This window comes from Pelobates fuscus, chromosome 2 (assembly GCF_036172605.1).
Source record: "Pelobates fuscus isolate aPelFus1 chromosome 2, aPelFus1.pri, whole genome shotgun sequence".
In the NCBI taxonomy this organism is placed as follows: Eukaryota; Metazoa; Chordata; class Amphibia; order Anura; family Pelobatidae; genus Pelobates; species Pelobates fuscus.
This window is the reverse complement of record NC_086318.1, coordinates 439,083,908-439,107,956: the sequence shown is the minus strand read 5'-3', so window position 1 is coordinate 439,107,956 and position 24,049 is coordinate 439,083,908. Positions and strand designations below refer to the sequence as shown.

Here is a 24,049-nt window from a genome sequence, read left to right as displayed (position 1 = left end):
GGTCTGGCTGTAATAGAATGCTGGTCACATGGTGGGTCAGGGTATAATATAACACTGGTCACATGGTGGGTCAGGGTATAATATAACACTGGTCACATGGTGGGTCAGCGTATAATATAACACTGGTCACATGGTGGGTCAGCGTATAATATAACACTGGTCACATGGTGGGTCAGCGTATAATATAACACTGGTCACATGGTGGGTCAGCATATAATATAACACTGGTCACATGGTGGGTCAGCGTATAATATAACACTGGTCACATGGTGGGTCAGCGTATAATATAACACTGGTCACATGGTGGGTCAGCGTATAATATAACACTGGTCACATGGTGGGTCAGCGTATAATATAACACTGGTCACATGGTGGGTCAGGCTGTAATAGAATGCTGGTCACATGGTGGGTCAGGGTATAATATAACACTGGTCACATGGTGGGTCAGGGTATAATATAACACTTGTCACATGGTGGGTCAGGGTATAATATAACACTGGTCACATGGTGGGTCAGGGTATAATATAACACTTGTCACATGGTGGGTCAGGGTATAATATAACACTGGTCACATGGTGGGTCAGGGTATAATATAACACTGGTCACATGGTGGGTCAGGGTATAATATTACACTTGTCACATGGTGGGTCAGGGTATAATATAACACTTGCCACATGGTGGGTCAGGGTATAATATAACACTGGTCACATGGTGGGTCAGGCTGTAATAGAATGCTGGTCACATAGTGGGTCAGCGTATAATATAACACTGGTCACATGGTGGGTCAGGGTATAATATAACACTTGTCACATGGTGGGTCAGGGTATAATATAACACTGGTCACATGGTGGGTCAGGGTATAATATAACACTGGTCACATGGTGGGTCAGCGTATAATATAACACTGGTCACATGGTGGGTCAGGGTATAATATAACACTTGTCACATGGTGGGTCAGGGTATAATATAACACTGGTCACATGGTGGGTCAGGGTATAATATAACACTTGTCACATGGTGGGTCAGCGTATAATATAACACTGGTCACATGGTGGGTCAGGGTATAATATAACACTTGTCACATGGTGGGTCAGGGTATAATATAACACTGGTCACATGGTGGGTCAGGTATAATATAACACTTGTCACATGGTGGGTCAGGGTATAATATAACACTGGTCACATGGTGGGTCAGGGTATAATATAACACTTGTCACATGGTGGGTCAGGGTATAATATAACACTGGTCACATGGTGGGTCAGGCTGTAATAGAATGCTGGTCACATAGTGGGTCAGCGTACAATATAACACTGGTCACATGGTGGGTCAGGGTATAATATAACACTTGTCCCATGGTGGGTCAGGGTATAATATAACACTGGTCACATGGTGGGTCAGGCTGTAATAGAATGCTGCTCACATGGTGGGTCAGGGTATAATATAACACTGGTCACATGGTGGGTCAGGCTGTAATATAACACTGGTCACATGGAGGGTCAGGGTATAACACTGGTCACATGGTGGGTCGGGGTATATTATAACACTGGTCACATGGTGGGTCAGCGTATAATATAACACTGGTCACATGGTGGGTCAGGCTGTAATATAATGCTGCTCACATGGTGGGTCAGGGTATAATATAACACTGGTCACATGGTGGGTCAGCGTATAATATAACACTGGTCACATGGTGGGTCAGGCTGTAATAGAATGCTGCTCACATGGTGGGTCAGGGTATAATATAACACTGGTCACATGGTGGGTCAGGGTATAATATAACACTGGTCACATGGTGGGTCAGGGTATAACACTGGTCACATGGTGGGTCAGCGTATAATATAACACTGGTCACATGGTGGGTCAGGCTGTAATAGAATGCTGCTCACATGGTGGGTCAGGGTATAATATAACACTGGTCACATGGTGGGTCAGGCTGTAATAGAATGCTGCTCACATGGTGGGTCAGGGTATAATATAACACTGGTCACATGGTGGGTCACAGTGTAATATAACGCTGGTCACATGGTGGGTCAGGGTATAATATAACACTGGTCACATGGTGGGTCAGGGTATAATATAACACTGGTCACATGGTGGGTCAGGGTATAATATAACACTGGTCACATGGTGGGTCAGGGTATAATATAACACTGGTCACATGGTGGGTCAGGCTGTAATAGAACGCTGCTCACATGGTGGGTCAGGGTATAATATAACATTGGTCACATGGTGGGTCAGGCTGTAATAGAATACTGGTCACATGGTGGGTCAGGGTATAATATAACACTGGTCACATGGTGGGTCAGGCAGTAATAGAATGCTGCTCACATGGTGGGTCAGGGTATAATATAACACTGGTCACATGGTGGGTCAGGCTGTAATAGAATGCTGGTGACATGGTGGGTCAGGCTGTAATAGAATGCTGCTCACATGGTGGGTCAGGGTATAATGTAACACTGGTCACATGGTGGGTCAGGCTGTAATAGAATGCTGGTGACATGGTGGGTCAGGCTGTAATAGAATGCTGCTCACATGGTGGGTCAGGGTATAATATAACACTGGTCACATGGTGGGTCAGGCTGTAATAGAATGCTGGTGACATGGTGGGTCAGGCTGTAATAGAATGCTGCTCACATGGTGGGTCAGGGTATAATATAACACTGGTCACATGGTGGGTCAGGGTATAATATTACACTTGTCACATGGTGGGTCAGGGTATAATATAACACTTGTCACATGGTGGGTCAGGGTATAATATAACACTGGTCACATGGTGGGTCAGGCTGTAATAGAATGCTGGTCACATAGTGGGTCAGCGTATAATATAACACTGGTCACATGGTGGGTCAGGGTATAATATAACACTTGTCACATGGTGGGTCAGGGTATAATATAACACTGGTCACATGGTGGGTCAGGGTATAATATAACACTGGTCACATGGTGGGTCAGCGTATAATATAACACTGGTCACATGGTGGGTCAGGGTATAATATAACACTTGTCACATGGTGGGTCAGGGTATAATATAACACTGGTCACATGGTGGGTCAGGGTATAATATAACACTTGTCACATGGTGGGTCAGCGTATAATATAACACTGGTCACATGGTGGGTCAGGGTATAATATAACACTTGTCACATGGTGGGTCAGGGTATAATATAACACTGGTCACATGGTGGGTCAGGTATAATATAACACTTGTCACATGGTGGGTCAGGGTATAATATAACACTGGTCACATGGTGGGTCAGGGTATAATATAACACTTGTCACATGGTGGGTCAGGGTATAATATAACACTGGTCACATGGTGGGTCAGGCTGTAATAGAATGCTGGTCACATAGTGGGTCAGCGTATAATATAACACTGGTCACATGGTGGGTCAGGGTATAATATAACACTTGTCCCATGGTGGGTCAGGGTATAATATAACACTGGTCACATGGTGGGTCAGGCTGTAATAGAATGCTGCTCACATGGTGGGTCAGGGTATAATATAACACTGGTCACATGGTGGGTCAGGCTGTAATATAACACTGGTCACATGGAGGGTCAGGGTATAACACTGGTCACATGGTGGGTCGGGGTATAATATAACACTGGTCACATGGTGGGTCAGCGTATAATATAACACTGGTCACATGGTGGGTCAGGCTGTAATATAATGCTGCTCACATGGTGGGTCAGGGTATAATATAACACTGGTCACATGGTGGGTCAGCGTATAATATAACACTGGTCACATGGTGGGTCAGGCTGTAATAGAATGCTGCTCACATGGTGGGTCAGGGTATAATATAACACTGGTCACATGGTGGGTCAGGGTATAATATAACACTGGTCACATGGTGGGTCAGGGTATAACACTGGTCACATGGTGGGTCAGCGTATAATATAACACTGGTCACATGGTGGGTCAGGCTCTAATAGAATGCTGCTCACATGGTGGGTCAGGGTATAATATAACACTGGTCACATGGTGGGTCAGGCTGTAATAGAATGCTGCTCACATGGTGGGTCAGGGTATAATATAACACTGGTCACATGGTGGGTCAGGCTCTAATAGAATGCTGCTCACATGGTGGGTCAGGGTATAATATAACACTGGTCACATGGTGGGTCAGGCTGTAATAGAATGCTGCTCACATGGTGGGTCAGGGTATAATATAACACTGGTCACATGGTGGGTCACAGTGTAATATAACGCTGGTCACATGGTGGGTCAGGGTATAATATAACACTGGTCACATGGTGGGTCAGGGTATAATATAACACTGGTCACATGGTGGGTCAGGGTATAATATAACACTGGTCACATGGTGGGTCAGGGTATAATATAACACTGGTCACATGGTGGGTCAGGCTGTAATAGAATGCTGCTCACATGGTGGGTCAGGGTATAATATAACATTGGTCACATGGTGGGTCAGGCTGTAATAGAATACTGGTCACATGGTGGGTCAGGGTATAATATAACACTGGTCACATGGTGGGTCATGCAGTAATAGAATGCTGCTCACATGGTGGGTCAGGGTATAATATAACACTGGTCACATGGTGGGTCAGGCTGTAATAGAATGCTGGTGACATGGTGGGTCAGGCTGTAATAGAATGCTGCTCACATGGTGGGTCAGGGTATAATGTAACACTGGTCACATGGTGGGTCAGGCTGTAATAGAATGCTGGTGACATGGTGGGTCAGGCTGTAATAGAATGCTGCTCACATGGTGGGTCAGGGTATAATATAACACTGGTCACATGGTGGGTCAGGCTGTAATAGAATGCTGGTGACATGGTGGGTCAGGCTGTAATAGAATGCTGCTCACATGGTGGGTCAGGGTATAATATAACACTGGTCACATGGTGGGTCAGGCTGTAATAGAATGCTGCTCACATGGTGGGTCAGGGTATAATATAACACTGGTCACATGGTGGGTCACAGTGTAATATAACGCTGGTCACATGGTGGGTCAGGGTATAATATAACACTGGTCACATGGTGGGTCAGGGTATAATATAACACTGGTCACATGGTGGGTCAGGGTATAATATAACACTGGTCACATGGTGGGTCAGGGTATAATATAACACTGGTCACATGGTGGGTCAGGCTGTAATAGAATGCTGCTCACATGGTGGGTCAGGGTATAATATAACATTGGTCACATGGTGGGTCAGGCTGTAATAGAATACTGGTCACATGGTGGGTCAGGGTATAATATAACACTGGTCACATGGTGGGTCAGGCAGTAATAGAATGCTGCTCACATGGTGGGTCAGGGTATAATATAACACTGGTCACATGGTGGGTCAGGCTGTAATAGAATGCTGGTGACATGGTGGGTCAGGCTGTAATAGAATGCTGCTCACATGGTGGGTCAGGGTATAATGTAACACTGGTCACATGGTGGGTCAGGCTGTAATAGAATGCTGGTGACATGGTGGGTCAGGCTGTAATAGAATGCTGCTCACATGGTGGGTCAGGGTATAATATAACACTGGTCACATGGTGGGTCAGGCTGTAATAGAATGCTGGTGACATGGTGGGTCAGGCTGTAATAGAATGCTGCTCACATGGTGGGTCAGGGTATAATATAACACTGGTCACATGGTGGGTCAGGGTATAATATTACACTTGTCACATGGTGGGTCAGGGTATAATATAACACTTGTCACATGGTGGGTCAGGGTATAATATAACACTTGTCACATGGTGGGTCAGGGTATAATATAACACTGGTCACATGGTGGGTCAGGCTGTAATAGAATGCTGGTCACATAGTGGGTCAGCGTATAATATAACACTGGTCACATGGTGGGTCAGGGTATAATATAACACTTGTCACATGGTGGGTCAGGATATAATATAACACTGGTCACATGGTGGGTCAGGGTATAATATAACACTGGTCACATGGTGGGTCAGCGTATAATATAACACTGGTCACATGGTGGGTCAGGGTATAATATAACACTTGTCACATGGTGGGTCAGGGTATAATATAACACTGGTCACATGGTGGGTCAGGGTATAATATAACACTTGTCACATGGTGGGTCAGCGTATAATATAACACTGGTCACATGGTGGGTCAGGGTATAATATAACACTTGTCACATGGTGGGTCAGGGTATAATATAACACTGGTCACATGGTGGGTCAGGTATAATATAACACTTGTCACATGGTGGGTCAGGGTATAATATAACACTGGTCACATGGTGGGTCAGGGTATAATATAACACTTGTCACATGGTGGGTCAGGGTATAATATAACACTGGTCACATGGTGGGTCAGGCTGTAATAGAATGCTGGTCACATAGTGGGTCAGCGTATAATATAACACTGGTCACATGGTGGGTCAGGGTATAATATAACACTTGTCCCATGGTGGGTCAGGGTATAATATAACACTGGTCACATGGTGGGTCAGGCTGTAATAGAATGCTGCTCACATGGTGGGTCAGGGTATAATATAACACTGGTCACATGGTGGGTCAGGCTGTAATATAACACTGGTCACATGGAGGGTCAGGGTATAACACTGGTCACATGGTGGGTCGGGGTATAATATAACACTGGTCACATGGTGGGTCAGCGTATAATATAACACTGGTCACATGGTGGGTCAGGCTGTAATATAATGCTGCTCACATGGTGGGTCAGGGTATAATATAACACTGGTCACATGGTGGGTCAGCGTATAATATAACACTGGTCACATGGTGGGTCAGGCTGTAATAGAATGCTGCTCACATGGTGGGTCAGGGTATAATATAACACTGGTCACATGGTGGGTCAGGGTATAATATAACACTGGTCACATGGTGGGTCAGGGTATAACACTGGTCACATGGTGGGTCAGCGTATAATATAACACTGGTCACATGGTGGGTCAGGCTGTAATAGAATGCTGCTCACATGGTGGGTCAGGGTATAATATAACACTGGTCACATGGTGGGTCAGGCTGTAATAGAATGCTGCTCACATGGTGGGTCAGGGTATAATATAACACTGGTCACATGGTGGGTCACAGTGTAATATAACGCTGGTCACATGGTGGGTCAGGGTATAATATAACACTGGTCACATGGTGGGTCAGGGTATAATATAACACTGGTCACATGGTGGGTCAGGGTATAATATAACACTGGTCACATGGTGGGTCAGGGTATAATATAACACTGGTCACATGGTGGGTCAGGCTGTAATAGAATGCTGCTCACATGGTGGGTCAGGGTATAATATAACACTGGTCACATGGTGGGTTAGGCTGTAATAGAATGCTGGTCACATGGTGGGTCAGGCTGTAATAGAATGCTGCTCACATGGTGGGTCAGGGTATAATATAACATTGGTCACATGGTGGGTCAGGGTATAATATAACACTGGTCACATGGTGGGTCAGGGTATAATATAACACTGGTCACATGGTGGGTCAGGGTATAATATAACACTGGTCACATGGTGGGTCAGGCTGTAATAGAATGCTGGTCACATGGTGGGTCAGGCTGTAATAGAATGCTGGTCACATGGTGGGTCAGGCTGTAATAGAATGCTGCTCACATGGTGGGTCAGGGTATAAAATAACATTGGTCACATGGTGGGTCAGCGTATAATATAACACTGGTCACATGGTGGGTTAGGCTGTAATAGAATGCTGGTCACATGGTGGGTCAGGCTGTAATAGAATGCTGCTCACATGGTGGGTCAGGGTATAATATAACATTGGTCACATGGTGGGTCAGGGTATAATATAACACTGGTCACATGGTGGGTCAGGGTATAATATAACACTGGTCACATGGTGGGTCAGGGTATAATATAACACTGGTCACATGGTGGGTCAGGCTGTAATAGAATGCTGGTCACATGGTGGGTCAGGGTATAATATAACACTTGTCACATGGTGGGTCAGGGTATAATATAACACTGGTCACATGGTGGGTCAGGCTGTAATAGAATGCTGGTCACATGGTGGGTCAGGGTATAATATAACACTGGTCACATGGTGGGTCAGGGTATAATATAACACTGGTCACATGGTGGGTCAGCGTATAATATAACACTGGTCACATGGTGGGTCAGGGTATAATATAACACTGGTCACATGGTGGGTCAGGGTATAATATAACACTGGTCACATGGTGGGTCAGGCTGTAATAGAATGCTGGTCACATGGTGGGTCAGGGTATAATATAACACTGGTCACATGGTGGGTCAGGGTATAATATAACATTGGTCACATGGTGGGTCAGGGTATAATATAACACTGGTCACATGGTGGGTCAGGGTATAATATAACACTGGTCACATGGTGGGTCAGGGTATAATATAACACTGGTCACATGGTGGGTCAGGGTATAATATAACACTGGTCACATGGTGGGTTAGGCTGTAATAGAATGCTGGTCACATGGTGGGTCAGGGTATAATATAACACTGGTCACATGGTGGGTCAGGGTATAATATAACACTGGTCACATGGTGGGTCAGGCTGTAATATAACACTGGTCACATGGTGGGTCAGGCTGTAATAGAATGCTGCTCACATGGTGGGTCAGGCTGTAATAGAATGCTGCTCACATGGTGGGTCAGGGTATAATATAACACTGGTCACATGGTGGGTCAGGCTGTAATAGAATGCTGCTCACATGGTGGGTCAGGGTATAATATAACACTGGTCACATGGTGGGTCAGGGTATAATATAACACTGGTCACATGGTGGGTCAGGGTATAATATAACACTGGTCACATGGTGGGTCAGGCTGTAATAGAATGCTGGTCACATGGTGGGTCAGGCTGTAATAGAATGCTGGTCACATGGTGGGTCAGGCTGTAATAGAATGCTGCTCACATGGTGGGTCAGGGTATAAAATAACATTGGTCACATGGTGGGTCAGCGTATAATATAACACTGGTCACATGGTGGGTTAGGCTGTAATAGAATGCTGGTCACATGGTGGGTCAGGCTGTAATAGAATGCTGCTCACATGGTGGGTCAGGGGATAATATAACATTGGTCACATGGTGGGTCAGGGTATAATATAACACTGGTCACATGGTGGGTCAGGGTATAATATAACACTGGTCACATGGTGGGTCAGGGTATAATATAACACTGGTCACATGGTGGGTCAGGCTGTAATAGAATGCTGGTCACATGGTGGGTCAGGGTATAATATAACACTTGTCACATGGTGGGTCAGGGTATAATATAACACTGGTCACATGGTGGGTCAGGCTGTAATAGAATGCTGGTCACATGGTGGGTCAGGGTATAATATAACACTGGTCACATGGTGGGTCAGGGTATAATATAACACTGGTCACATGGTGGGTCAGCGTATAATATAACACTGGTCACATGGTGGGTCAGGGTATAATATAACACTGGTCACATGGTGGGTCAGGGTATAATATAACACTGGTCACATGGTGGGTCAGGCTGTAATAGAATGCTGGTCACATGGTGGGTCAGGGTATAATATAACACTGGTCACATGGTGGGTCAGGGTATAATATAACATTGGTCACATGGTGGGTCAGGGTATAATATAACACTGGTCACATGGTGGGTCAGGGTATAATATAACACTGGTCACATGGTGGGTCAGGGTATAATATAACACTGGTCACATGGTGGGTCAGGGTATAATATAACACTGGTCACATGGTGGGTCAGGGTATAATATAACACTGGTCACATGGTGGGTCAGGGTATAATATAACACTGGTCACATGGTGGGTCAGGCTGTAATAGAATGCTGCTCACATGGTGGGTCAGGGTATAATATAACACTGGTCACATGGTGGGTTAGGCTGTAATAGAATGCTGGTCACATGGTGGGTCAGGCTGTAATAGAATGCTGCTCACATGGTGGGTCAGGGTATAATATAACATTGGTCACATGGTGGGTCAGGGTATAATATAACACTGGTCACATGGTGGGTCAGGGTATAATATAACACTGGTCACATGGTGGGTCAGGGTATAATATAACACTGGTCACATGGTGGGTCAGGCTGTAATAGAATGCTGGTCACATGGTGGGTCAGGCTGTAATAGAATGCTGGTCACATGGTGGGTCAGGCTGTAATAGAATGCTGCTCACATGGTGGGTCAGGGTATAAAATAACATTGGTCACATGGTGGGTCAGCGTATAATATAACACTGGTCACATGGTGGGTTAGGCTGTAATAGAATGCTGGTCACATGGTGGGTCAGGCTGTAATAGAATGCTGCTCACATGGTGGGTCAGGGTATAATATAACATTGGTCACATGGTGGGTCAGGGTATAATATAACACTGGTCACATGGTGGGTCAGGGTATAATATAACACTGGTCACATGGTGGGTCAGGGTATAATATAACACTGGTCACATGGTGGGTCAGGCTGTAATAGAATGCTGGTCACATGGTGGGTCAGGGTATAATATAACACTTGTCACATGGTGGGTCAGGGTATAATATAACACTGGTCACATGGTGGGTCAGGCTGTAATAGAATGCTGGTCACATGGTGGGTCAGGGTATAATATAACACTGGTCACATGGTGGGTCAGGGTATAATATAACACTGGTCACATGGTGGGTCAGCGTATAATATAACACTGGTCACATGGTGGGTCAGGGTATAATATAACACTGGTCACATGGTGGGTCAGGGTATAATATAACACTGGTCACATGGTGGGTCAGGCTGTAATAGAATGCTGGTCACATGGTGGGTCAGGGTATAATATAACACTGGTCACATGGTGGGTCAGGGTATAATATAACATTGGTCACATGGTGGGTCAGGGTATAATATAACACTGGTCACATGGTGGGTCAGGGTATAATATAACACTGGTCACATGGTGGGTCAGGGTATAATATAACACTGGTCACATGGTGGGTCAGGGTATAATATAACACTGGTCACATGGTGGGTTAGGCTGTAATAGAATGCTGGTCACATGGTGGGTCAGGGTATAATATAACACTGGTCACATGGTGGGTCAGGGTATAATATAACACTGGTCACATGGTGGGTCAGGCTGTAATATAACACTGGTCACATGGTGGGTCAGGCTGTAATAGAATGCTGCTCACATGGTGGGTCAGGCTGTAATAGAATGCTGCTCACATGGTGGGTCAGGGTATAATATAACACTGGTCACATGGTGGGTCAGGCTGTAATAGAATGCTGCTCACATGGTGGGTCAGGGTATAATATAACACTGGTCACATGGTGGGTCAGGGTATAATATAACACTGGTCACATGGTGGGTCAGGGTATAATATAACACTGGTCACATGGTGGGTCAGGCTGTAATAGAATGCTGGTCACATGGTGGGTCAGGCTGTAATAGAATGCTGGTCACATGGTGGGTCAGGCTGTAATAGAATGCTGCTCACATGGTGGGTCAGGGTATAAAATAACATTGGTCACATGGTGGGTCAGCGTATAATATAACACTGGTCACATGGTGGGTTAGGCTGTAATAGAATGCTGGTCACATGGTGGGTCAGGCTGTAATAGAATGCTGCTCACATGGTGGGTCAGGGTATAATATAACATTGGTCACATGGTGGGTCAGGGTATAATATAACACTGGTCACATGGTGGGTCAGGGTATAATATAACACTGGTCACATGGTGGGTCAGGGTATAATATAACACTGGTCACATGGTGGGTCAGGCTGTAATAGAATGCTGGTCACATGGTGGGTCAGGGTATAATATAACACTTGTCACATGGTGGGTCAGGGTATAATATAACACTGGTCACATGGTGGGTCAGGGTATAATATAACACTGGTCACATGGTGGGTCAGGGTATAATATAACACTGGTCACATGGTGGGTCAGCGTATAATATAACACTGGTCACATGGTGGGTCAGGGTATAATATAACACTGGTCACATGGTGGGTCAGGGTATAATATAACACTGGTCACATGGTGGGTCAGGCTGTAATAGAATGCTGGTCACATGGTGGGTCAGGGTATAATATAACACTGGTCACATGGTGGGTCAGGGTATAATATAACATTGGTCACATGGTGGGTCAGGGTATAATATAACACTGGTCACATGGTGGGTCAGGGTATAATATAACACTGGTCACATGGTGGGTCAGGGTATAATATAACACTGGTCACATGGTGGGTCAGGGTATAATATAACACTGGTCACATGGTGGGTTAGGCTGTAATAGAATGCTGGTCACATGGTGGGTCAGGGTATAATATAACACTGGTCACATGGTGGGTCAGGGTATAATATAACACTGGTCACATGGTGGGTCAGGCTGTAATATAACACTGGTCACATGGTGGGTCAGGCTGTAATAGAATGCTGCTCACATGGTGGGTCAGGCTGTAATAGAATGCTGCTCACATGGTGGGTCAGGGTATAATATAACACTGGTCACATGGTGGGTCAGGCTGTAATAGAATGCTGCTCACATGGTGGGTCAGGGTATAATATAACACTGGTCACATGGTGGGTCAGGGTATAATATAACACTGGTCACATGGTGGGTCAGGGTATAATATAACACTGGTCACATGGTGGGTCAGGCTGTAATAGAATGCTGGTCACATGGTGGGTCAGGCTGTAATAGAATGCTGGTCACATGGTGGGTCAGGCTGTAATAGAATGCTGCTCACATGGTGGGTCAGGGTATAAAATAACATTGGTCACATGGTGGGTCAGCGTATAATATAACACTGGTCACATGGTGGGTTAGGCTGTAATAGAATGCTGGTCACATGGTGGGTCAGGCTGTAATAGAATGCTGCTCACATGGTGGGTCAGGGTATAATATAACATTGGTCACATGGTGGGTCAGGGTATAATATAACACTGGTCACATGGTGGGTCAGGGTATAATATAACACTGGTCACATGGTGGGTCAGGGTATAATATAACACTGGTCACATGGTGGGTCAGGCTGTAATAGAATGCTGGTCACATGGTGGGTCAGGGTATAATATAACACTTGTCACATGGTGGGTCAGGGTATAATATAACACTGGTCACATGGTGGGTCAGGCTGTAATAGAATGCTGGTCACATGGTGGGTCAGGGTATAATATAACACTGGTCACATGGTGGGTCAGGGTATAATATAACACTGGTCACATGGTGGGTCAGCGTATAATATAACACTGGTCACATGGTGGGTCAGGGTATAATATAACACTGGTCACATGGTGGGTCAGGGTATAATATAACACTGGTCACATGGTGGGTCAGGCTGTAATAGAATGCTGGTCACATGGTGGGTCAGGGTATAATATAACACTGGTCACATGGTGGGTCAGGGTATAATATAACATTGGTCACATGGTGGGTCAGGGTATAATATAACACTGGTCACATGGTGGGTCAGGGTATAATATAACACTGGTCACATGGTGGGTCAGGGTATAATATAACACTGGTCACATGGTGGGTCAGGGTATAATATAACACTGGTCACATGGTGGGTTAGGCTGTAATAGAATGCTGGTCACATGGTGGGTCAGGGTATAATATAACACTGGTCACATGGTGGGTCAGGCTGTAATATAACACTGGTCACATGGTGGGTCAGGCTGTAATAGAATGCTGCTCACATGGTGGGTCAGGCTGTAATAGAATGCTGCTCACATGGTGGGTCAGGGTATAATATAACACTGGTCACATGGTGGGTCAGGGTATAATATAACACTGGTCACATGGTGGGTCAGGGTATAATATAACACTGGTCACATGGTGGGTCAGGGTATAATATAACACTGGTCACATGGTGGGTTAGGCTGTAATAGAATGCTGGTCACATGGTGGGTCAGGGTATAATATAACACTGGTCACATGGTGGGTCAGGGTATAATATAACACTGGTCACATGGTGGGTCAGGCTGTAATAGAATGCTGGTCACATGGTGGGTCAGGGTATAATATAACACTGGTCACATGGTGGGTCAGGGTATAATATAACACTGGTCACATGGTGGGTCAGGGTATAATATAACACTGGTCACATGGTGGGTCAGGCTGTAATAGAATGCTGGTCACATGGTGGGTCAGGGTATAATATAACACTGGTCACATGGTGGGTCAGGGTATAATATAACACTGGTCACATGGTGGGTCAGGGTATAATATAACACTGGTCACATGGTGGGTCAGGCTGTAATAGAATGCTGGTCACATGGTGGGTCAGGCTGTAATAGAATGCTGGTCACATGGTGGGTCAGGGTATAATATAACACTGGTCACATGGTGGGTCAGGCAGTAATAGAATGCTGCTCACATGGTGGGTCAGGCTGTAATAGAATGCTGCTCACATGGTGGGTCAGGCTGTAATAGAATGCTGCTCACATGGTGGGTCAGGCTGTAATAGAATGCTGGTCACATGGTGGGTCAGGCAGTAATAGAATGCTGGTCACATGGTGGGTCAGGGTATAATATAACACTGGTCACATGGTGGGTCAGGCTGTAATAGAATGCTGCTCACATGGTGGGTCAGGCTGTAATAGAATGCTGCTCACATGGTGGGTCAGGGTGATGAAGCAAAGTGTAAGGGCAGCAGGAATTTGAATGATTTACCTGCAGGTTTGCCTCTTCTTCTGACCACCATTCCTCAAAGTCCTTCTGCAGCTTCACTTTGGATTTCTCCATGAGAAGCTGCAAGTGTTCAATCTCAGTCTTCAGACCTTTCAGTCGATTAAAGAGAGCTTTGTATCTATCATGCAAAGAAGAAAGCCATCATCAAACATAGTCTTGAAATGAAATGAAGAGTTGTGGTGGATAACCGGCGTTATTTACACAGGAAACTCATTGCTAAAACAGAAGGTTAGGAGCCGGCTATGGTGAAGAAGCTGCTCTGTATAGAAATGTTATCTAAAGTGCAATTTGTAAATTAATCTGCACTCTCATATAAAACTACCCGCAACGGTCATTTGCAACAAATTAGTTACTCTCTTAACTCAGGAACTAAAGAGACCCTAATCACAGCATGCCATTACAATACTGATTATTAAGGGGTGAAGTCACGATTGAAGGGGGCTTATTTGAACACACAGAGCTCAGTAAGAGTGCAACAAAGAAACCTGATGCAGAAAGTTCTGCATAATTCCATTAAGAAATCCATTAACACAGAAATTCTACATATTACTGTTATGTATAGAAACAGGACACGGATAGATGTACTTGCTGTATCTAGATATAGAAACAAGACAGTCTAAAGTGTATCTTTAGAGATAGAAAAAATACAAGGAACGTTCTACAAGTTGCCATTAGATAAAGAAACCGTTGCCATTAGATAAAGATGGCTACAAGTTGCCATTAGATAAAGAAACCGTTGCCATTAGATAAAGATGGCTACAAGTTGCCATTAGATAAAGAAACGTTCTACAAGTTGCCATTAGATAAAGATACCGTTTTTTCTCTTCTTCCATCTCATCTCGGAGCTGTTCTTCTGTCGGATCGTACTGATCCAGTGGCTCAGAGGAACTGGAAACACCTAAGGGACATTTGGCATTAGGGAATCTCAATCTTCTATGGCTGCCATCCAGGTTACACAGTATGATAGGAACGCAGATTTTATTTTCATTCTCAGGTTTATAACATAATCCAAACCAAGCTTTCAATCAACTGGACCAGCAGCAGAATCAGAGAATTGGGTCATTAAGTAAGTGGAATTTCCATGCTATGTGGTCAAGTAATACCCTGGTACATACAGTATTTATTCTATAATGATAACCATTTAAACAAGTGTAGAATGTTCTATGGTTGGATGATGGATCAGATGGTTTCTACCATTACACACTGTAATGCCTTAAACAAGGTGATCAGCATTAGCCATATTTATTTAGCTGCCAGATAACATGCATTTTTTAATACTACATTAACAAAAATGGAGATTTGGGTCCTAAGAGGAACGTATAGCCGGTCCACGTTTATAGATTCCCCCTGGGACAATAAGGAAAAGGGAACATGACTGCTGCCCAAGATAGTGGGATGGATTATGGAAGTTACAATGTTGCTAAGATTGGGGTTCTTAAGGAAAGGGAGAGGGAGGGGACTTACCAGTCAGCAGAATCAGTTGAGGGCTCCTGACTGTTTCCCCCCCCTCCCCTGTTTCTGGTGTTGTGGCTTGTGTCTTGTGTTGTTGTTTTTGTGTTATCACAGCTTGGCGGTTTCCCTGGACAGCGCAGAGGAAGAAAGGAACTTTGGGGAGACAACAGCCGGCACGGAGCTGATGGGGAGGAGCTGGCTGTTGAGGCTCATGGCACCGAATGTGTGTGAGAACTGCCTGTTGGGCACACACCCAACAGCTGGCAGATTTGGACTGAGTTAAATTGTTAATTTAAATAAAGCTGTGGCCGTTACTGTTATCCAGAAGAACGAGGTGTTATGTGTATTATTTTGGGGCAACGGGTCGTTGGTTGGGACTGGTGGGTCAGCAGTCAAGTTATTATTTACTGGCCAACACAATAACACTACATTGGATTTCACTTTAGCTGGCATGTAAATATACTTTGTATGTAATAACATTTATGTCTACGCATGGTACAGGAAAATGGACATGCTTAATAATGCTAGTTTTTATTTTCAACTATCGCCTCTGAGCCTTCAACATATAAAGAAATGTAAATGAACAATATGGCGGCCACAATGTATCTCACAATCCATTTCTTTCCAAAATGGTTGGTGCAGTGTTCCATATTGTCTAATGTCTGGACATATTCACTAGGTTTCCCACGTATGTAAAGGAAGAGACAAGCTCCGGGTATATTATCTTTAATTTATACAATGCTGCTGACATGGTATAATATAATATTATATTCCCTATCTGCAACGCATCCTGTAATTTGCTCGCTTTGTAGACAACGTGTTCATTTTAAATAAGTGACAGCATGATGTAAACATTAATCAGTGTATTGTTATGTCACCAGGAGTAATGTCATTGGCTGGAAGCTCTGATGTCATCAATCTCTGTATATTAAGTAGATATTTTATTAGATAATAGCAACACGTGTCAAAAAATGGTAGATAGCAAGATGCATAGTAACATAGAAAAGGCTAAGGGGAGGATTTCAGAAACTATTGTATAAATACTTCAATGTGTAACACTTTTTAAAATGTAAAACATTCAGCTGCCCATTTTTTTCTGACAGGAATTTGGTATTAAAATTTATAATGGAAATACTTTAATATTCGCCTTTTATTTTCTTTCTTAAATATCACACTTTCATTATTAAAACATCCACATCCTACCCACCCACAATTATGTGTATCTCCCCCACATACAGTCACACCCTCTCCCTCCATATTATATCTCCCCCACATACAGTCACACCCTCTCCCTCCATATTATATCTTCCCCCACATACAGTCACACCCTCTCCCTCCATATTATATCTTCCCCCACATACAGTCACACCCTCTCCCTCCATATTATATCTACCCCCACATACAGTCACACCCTCTCCCTCCATATTATATCTCCCCCACATACAGTCACTTCCTCTTCCTCCAAAAATATATCTCCCCCCACATACAGTCACACCCTCTCCCTCCATATTATATCTCCCCCCCACATACAGTCACACCCTCTCCCTCCATATTATATCTCCCCCCACATACAGTCACACCCTCTCCCTCCATATTATATCTCCCCCCCACATACAGTCACACCCTCTCCCTCCATATTATATCTTCCCCCACATACAGTCACACCCTCTCCCTCCATATTATATCTCCCCCCACATACAGTCACACCCTCTCCCTCCATATTATATCTTCCCCCACATACAGTCACACCCTCTCCCTCCATATTATATCTCCCCCACATACAGTCACACCCTCTCCCTCCATATTATATCTTCCCCCACATACAGTCACACCCTCTCCCTCCATATTATATCTCCCCCCACATACAGTCACATCCTCTCCCTCCATATTATATCTCCCACCACATAGAGTCACACCATCTCCCTCCATATTATATCTCCCCCCACATACAGTCACACCCTCTCCCTCCATATTATATCTCCCACCACATAGAGTCACACCATCTCCCTCCATATTATATCTCCCCCCACATACAGTCACACCCTCTCCCTCCATATTATATCTCCCACCACATAGAGTCACACCATCTCCCTCCATATTATATCTCCCCCCACATACAGTCACACCCTCTCCCTCCATATTATATCTCCCCCCACATACAGTCACATCCTCTCCCTCCATATTATATCTACCCCCACATACAGTCACACCCTCTCCCTCCATATTATATCTCCCCCACATACAGTCACTTCCTCTTCCTCCAAAAATATATCTCCCCCCACATACAGTCACACCCTCTCCCTCCATATTATATCTCCCCCCACATACAGTCACATCCTCTCCCTCCATATTATATCTCCCCCCACATACAGTCACACCCTCTCCCTCCATATTATATCTCCCCCCACATACAGTCACACCCTCTCCCTCCATATTATATCTCCCCCCACAAACAGTCACATCCTCTCCCTCCATATTATATCTCCCCCCCACATACAGTCACATCTTCACCCTCCATATTATATCTCCCCCCACATACAGTCACATCCTCTCCCTCCATATTATATCTCCCCCCACACGCAGTCACATCTTCTCCCTCCATATTATATCTCCCCCCACACGCAGTCACATATTCTCCCTCCATATTATATCTCCCCCCACACGCAGTCACATATTCTCCCTCCATATTATATCTCCCCCCACATACAGTGACATCCTCTTCCTCCATATTGTATCTCCCCCCACATACAGTCACATCCTCTCCTTCCATATTATATCTCCCCCCACATACAGTCACATCCTCTTCCTCCATATTATATATCCCTCCACATACAGTCACGTCTTCTCCCTCCATATTATATCTCCCCCCACATACAGTCACGTCTTCTCCCTCCATATTATATCTCCCCCCACATACAGTCACATCCTCTCCCTCCATATTATATCTCCCCCTACATACAGTCACATCCTCTCCCTCCATATTGTATCTCCCCCCACATACAGTCACACCCTCTCCCTCCATATTATATCTCCCCCCACATACAGTCACATCCTCTCCCTCCATTTTATATCTCCCCCCACATGCAGTCACACCTTCTCCCTCCATATTATATCTCCCCCCACATACAGTCACATCCTCTTCCTCCATATTGTATCTCCCCCCACATACAGTCACATCCTCTCCCTCCATATTATATCTCCCCCCACATCCAGTCACATCCTCTCCCTCCATATTATATCTCCCCCCACATACAGTCACGTCTTTTCCCTCCATATTATATCTCCCCCCACATACAGTCACTTCCTCTCCCTCCATATTATATCTCCCCCCACATGCAGTCACATATTTTCCCTCCATATTATATCTCCCCCCACACGCAGTCAAATATTCTCCCTCCATATTATATCTCCCTCCACACACAGTCACATCTTCTCCCTCCATATTATATCTCCCCCCACACGCAGTCACATATTCTCCCTCCATATTATATCTCCCCCCACACGCAGTCACATATTCTCCCTCCATATTATATCTCCCCCCACTCGCAGTCACATATTCTCCCTCCATATTATATCTCCCCCCACATACAGTCACATCCTCTTCCTCCATATTATATATCCCTCCACATACAGTCACGTCTACTCCCTCCATATTATATCTCCCCCCACATACAGTCACGTCTTCTCCCTCCATATTATATCTCCCCCCCACATACAATCACACCCTCTCCCTCCATATTATATCTCCCCCCACATACAGTCACATCCTCTCCCTCCATATTATATCTCCCCCCACATACAGTCACGTCTTTTCCCTCCATATTATATCTCCCCCCACATACAGTCACTTCCTCTCCCTCCATATTATATCTCCCCCCACATGCAGTCACATATTTTCCCTCCATATTATATCTCCCCCCACACGCAGTCAAATATTCTCCCTCCATATTATATCTCCCTCCACACACAGTCACATCTTCTCCCTCCATATTATATCTCCCCCCACACGCAGTCACATATTCTCCCTCCATATTATATCTCCCCCCACACGCAGTCACATATTCTCCCTCCATATTATATCTCCCCCCACACGCAGTCACATATTCTCCCTCCATATTATATCTCCCCCCACACGCAGTCACATATTCTCCCTCCATATTATATCTCCCCCCATATAGTCACATCCTCTCCCTCCATATTATATCTCCCCCCACATACAGTCACATTTACTCCCTCCATATTATATCTCCCCCCACATACAGTCACTTCCTCTCCCTCCATGTTATATCTCCCCCCACATGCAGTCACATATTCTCCCTCCATATTATATCTCCCCCACACGCAGTCACATATTCTCCCTCCATATTATATCTCCCCCCACACGCAGTCACATATTCTCCCTCCATATTATATCTCCCCCCCCACGCAGTCACATATTCTCCCTCCATATTATATCTCCCCCCATATAGTCACATCCTCTCCCTCCATATTATATCTCCCCCCACATACAGTCATGTCTTCTCCCTCCATATTATATCTCCCCCCACATACAGTCACATTTACTCCCTCCATATTATATCTCCCCCCACATACAGTCACTTCCTCTCCCTCCATATTATATCTCCCCCCACATGCAGTCACATATTCTCCCTCCATATTATATCTCCCCCACACGCAGTCACATATTCTCCCTCCATATTATATCTCCCCCACACGCAGTCACATATTCTCCCTCCATATTATATCTCCCCCCACATACAGTCACATTTACTCCCTCCGTATTATATCTTCCTTCATTGATTCAATGTATCTCTATGAGGAGATGCTGATTGGCCAGGGCTGTGTTTGAATTGTGCTGGCTTTGCCCCTGATCTGCCTCTTTGTCAGTCTCCGCCAATCCTATGGGGAAGCATTGTGATTGGGTCAGGCTACCACTTCTGATGATGTCAGCAGGCAGTGGGCAGGTCAAAGGAAACAGTTAATTTAAAAAATAATTTACTGTATTGTACTGATAAAAATAATAGAAAATTAAATATAAAAAAACTGGACTAATGTGACTACAATAAAGACACAAAAATCTCACGAGAGCTAGTGATTGTTGTGTAATGCATAATAAAAAGCTTGTAATAATGGAATGTTACCATTAGAGGGCACTCAAGTCATTCTGAACGTATTTCATCCCTCGAGGCTGCAGGCATTGGAAGTATTTAGTGCAATGTGTATGATTAGGTTACAGTTTATTTTTTTCTTTTTGTTTACAAATGTTTATTAGTTTTCTTTAATTTAATTATCAGCTTAGCTCCACCAACCCAACCTTCCTGTCCCACACCCAAAGTGCAGCATTTAGATTTTAGAAGGACATTGCTGTACAAGTTCACAATGGAGGATTATGGGAATTGGAGTTCAGTTTTTCACGACTGAATATTGAAAGCCGGGTTACAGCTCCCGGAAATTCCGGACATTCCCATGAAGCTCATACAAGGGATAATCTCTGCAGTACTATAGAAGGCTGAGTGAGCATTTTATTGCAAAGCGCTGCGGAATAAGCTGGCACAATTTAATACCAATAATAATAATAATAATAATAATAATAATTGTAATTGGCTGAGTTACTGCTTTGTTTGACGTGTCCTCTGTTTATTTCATATCATTTCTAATTCTCTCTCTCTATATGTGTGTATGTATATATTTAATAGGTTAGCTCCAGAGTGCAGCATCTTCTTATTAAAGCTAACAAAAAATAGCTTATCAGGCCTCAACTATTACTGTTCTACTTCAAGAATGGACGAAGCATAGAACCCTATTATACTCAGTCTAGCTCAATGGAACCCTATTATACTCAGTCTAGCTCAATGGAACCCTATTATACTTAGTCTTGCTCAATGGAACCCTATTATACTCAGTCTGGCTCAATGCAACCCTATTATACTCAGTCTGGCTCAATGCAACCCTATTATACTCAGTCTAGCTCAATGGAACCCTATTATACTCAGTCTGGCTCAATGGAACCCTATTATACTCAGTCTGGTTCAATGCAACCCTATTATACTCAGTATGGCTCAATGGAACCCTATTATATCCAGTCTGGCTCAATGGAACCCTTTTATACTCAGTCTAGCACAATGGAACCCTATTATACTAAGTCTAGCTCAATGGAACCCTATTATACTCAGTCTGGCTCAATGGAACCCTATTATACTCAGTCTAGCACAATGGAACCCTATTATACTCAGTCTAGCTCAATGGAACCCTATTATACTCAGTCTGGCTCAATGGAACCCTATTATACTCAGTCTAGCTCAATGGAACCCTATTATACTCAGTCTGGCTCGATGGAACCCTATTATATTCAGTCTGGCTCGATGGAACCCTCTTACTTAATCTAAATCCATAGAACCTTATTATACTCAATCTTGCTCCGAAGGAACAGTTACCGAGCATGGTATTATTACTTATATTATTACTGATATTTAAAGGGGAAAGCAAGATCCTGTTCCAGCCAGGTATTAGCAATTAAAGAAACACCCAGAGCACCATAACTACTACAGCTCAGTAGAGCGGCTATGGTGCAGAGGTCCTGAGACGTGTACATTCCGCATTATCAATGTGACGGGAAAGGGGGCAGTCTGCCAGGGGTGTCAGGGAAAGCACTGGTTTTAGTTGGCAGAACATCCTCCACAAAAAACCTGAGTAATTTGTAGGGGTTATGGTGTCAGAGTGCCCCTTTTATCGCTGTATAAGAAATAGCCAGAAATCTGTATATTAAACATTTTACTTGCCAGCAATGTAACTATATGATAAACGCATACAGCATGGATACATACAGAGACACACAGACCATCTGCGAGCTGCATCTCCACAAACACATCCATTTCTGGCTTGCTAGAGGGAATACAGTGCTGGAAGCAGATCTTTCTAAATGCTGAATTAGAAAGAGAGAGAACCAGAATATGATGCTAGACTGCAGTGGGAGAATTGGCCCCTAGAGGGAGCAGTCACACATACTGCTGCTAGCGTCAGTCTGTCTCGGATGTTGGGTATTAAGCCATTAAACAGGAAGATGTGGGGAAGCAGAATTATATGAAAGGAGTCCACTGCTTACTGCATTGAACCCTGGTATTGCATGATACTGCACCCAGCATGGCGGAAACCCGCTAGCAACACTGCCACTACTATCATTTAGAGTAATGCTTCGAGAACAATAGGAATTCTGACAAAACCAGTTAGATTTGTTACAGTGATACCAATGTAAAGTTGTAATGTTCATATCAATTTAATGTAAAAGATATTGGGGTTTTTGGTTAATTGTCCCCCTCCCATATTCAGCAGACAGCAGTTAAAGGTGCACTCCATCCTAAAATAACAAGTGTCCAAAGCTCTGATTTATCACTGGCCATCCATCGTGACCATTGGCATGCACTGTACTCGCAAAGGCAGTCAGTAGTATGCGATGATCATAATCTCCAGGAAACCAGTCATAATGTCCTGTTCAGAAGAATGTCCTGTTTTGGAGCAAAAGATAAACACTGCAGTTTGGTACAGTGCACCTAATGTGTGTGAGAGCCTGGAGTGTCCCTTTAATAATATAAACCCACCCAGTATAACTAACTGTAACCTAACCTACAGAGTGCATCTAACATGTGTGGGAGCCTGGAGTGTCCCTTTATTAATAAAAACCCACCCAGTATAACTAACTGTAACCTAACCTACACAGTGCACCTAACGTGTGGGAGCCTGGAGTGTCCCTTTATTAATAAAAACCCACCCAGTATAACTAACTGTAACCTAACCTACACAGTGCACCTAACGTGTGGGAGCCTGGAGTGTCCCTTTAATAATATAAACCCACCCAGTATAACTAACTGTAACCTAACCTACACAGTGCACCTAACGTGTGGGAGCCTGGAGTGTCCCTTTAATAATATAAACCCACCCAGTATAACTAACTGTAACCTAACCTACACAGTGCAGCTA

General features: G+C 44.3%; 1 protein-coding gene across 1 annotated transcript in view; it reads right to left on the bottom strand.

Annotated features, from left to right (window-relative positions):
- KIF6 (kinesin family member 6) overlaps nucleotides 1-24,049 on the bottom strand; it is a 274,702-nt gene that overhangs the window by 19,261 nt on the left and 231,392 nt on the right. Inside the window, exons 17-18 of the mRNA XM_063441552.1 lie at nucleotides 15,437-15,521; nucleotides 14,606-14,741 (exon numbers count right to left, since the gene is read on the bottom strand). Coding sequence (XP_063297622.1) covers nucleotides 14,606-14,741; nucleotides 15,437-15,521 — 221 coding nt within the window. The remainder of the gene's footprint in view (nucleotides 1-14,605; nucleotides 14,742-15,436; nucleotides 15,522-24,049) is intronic.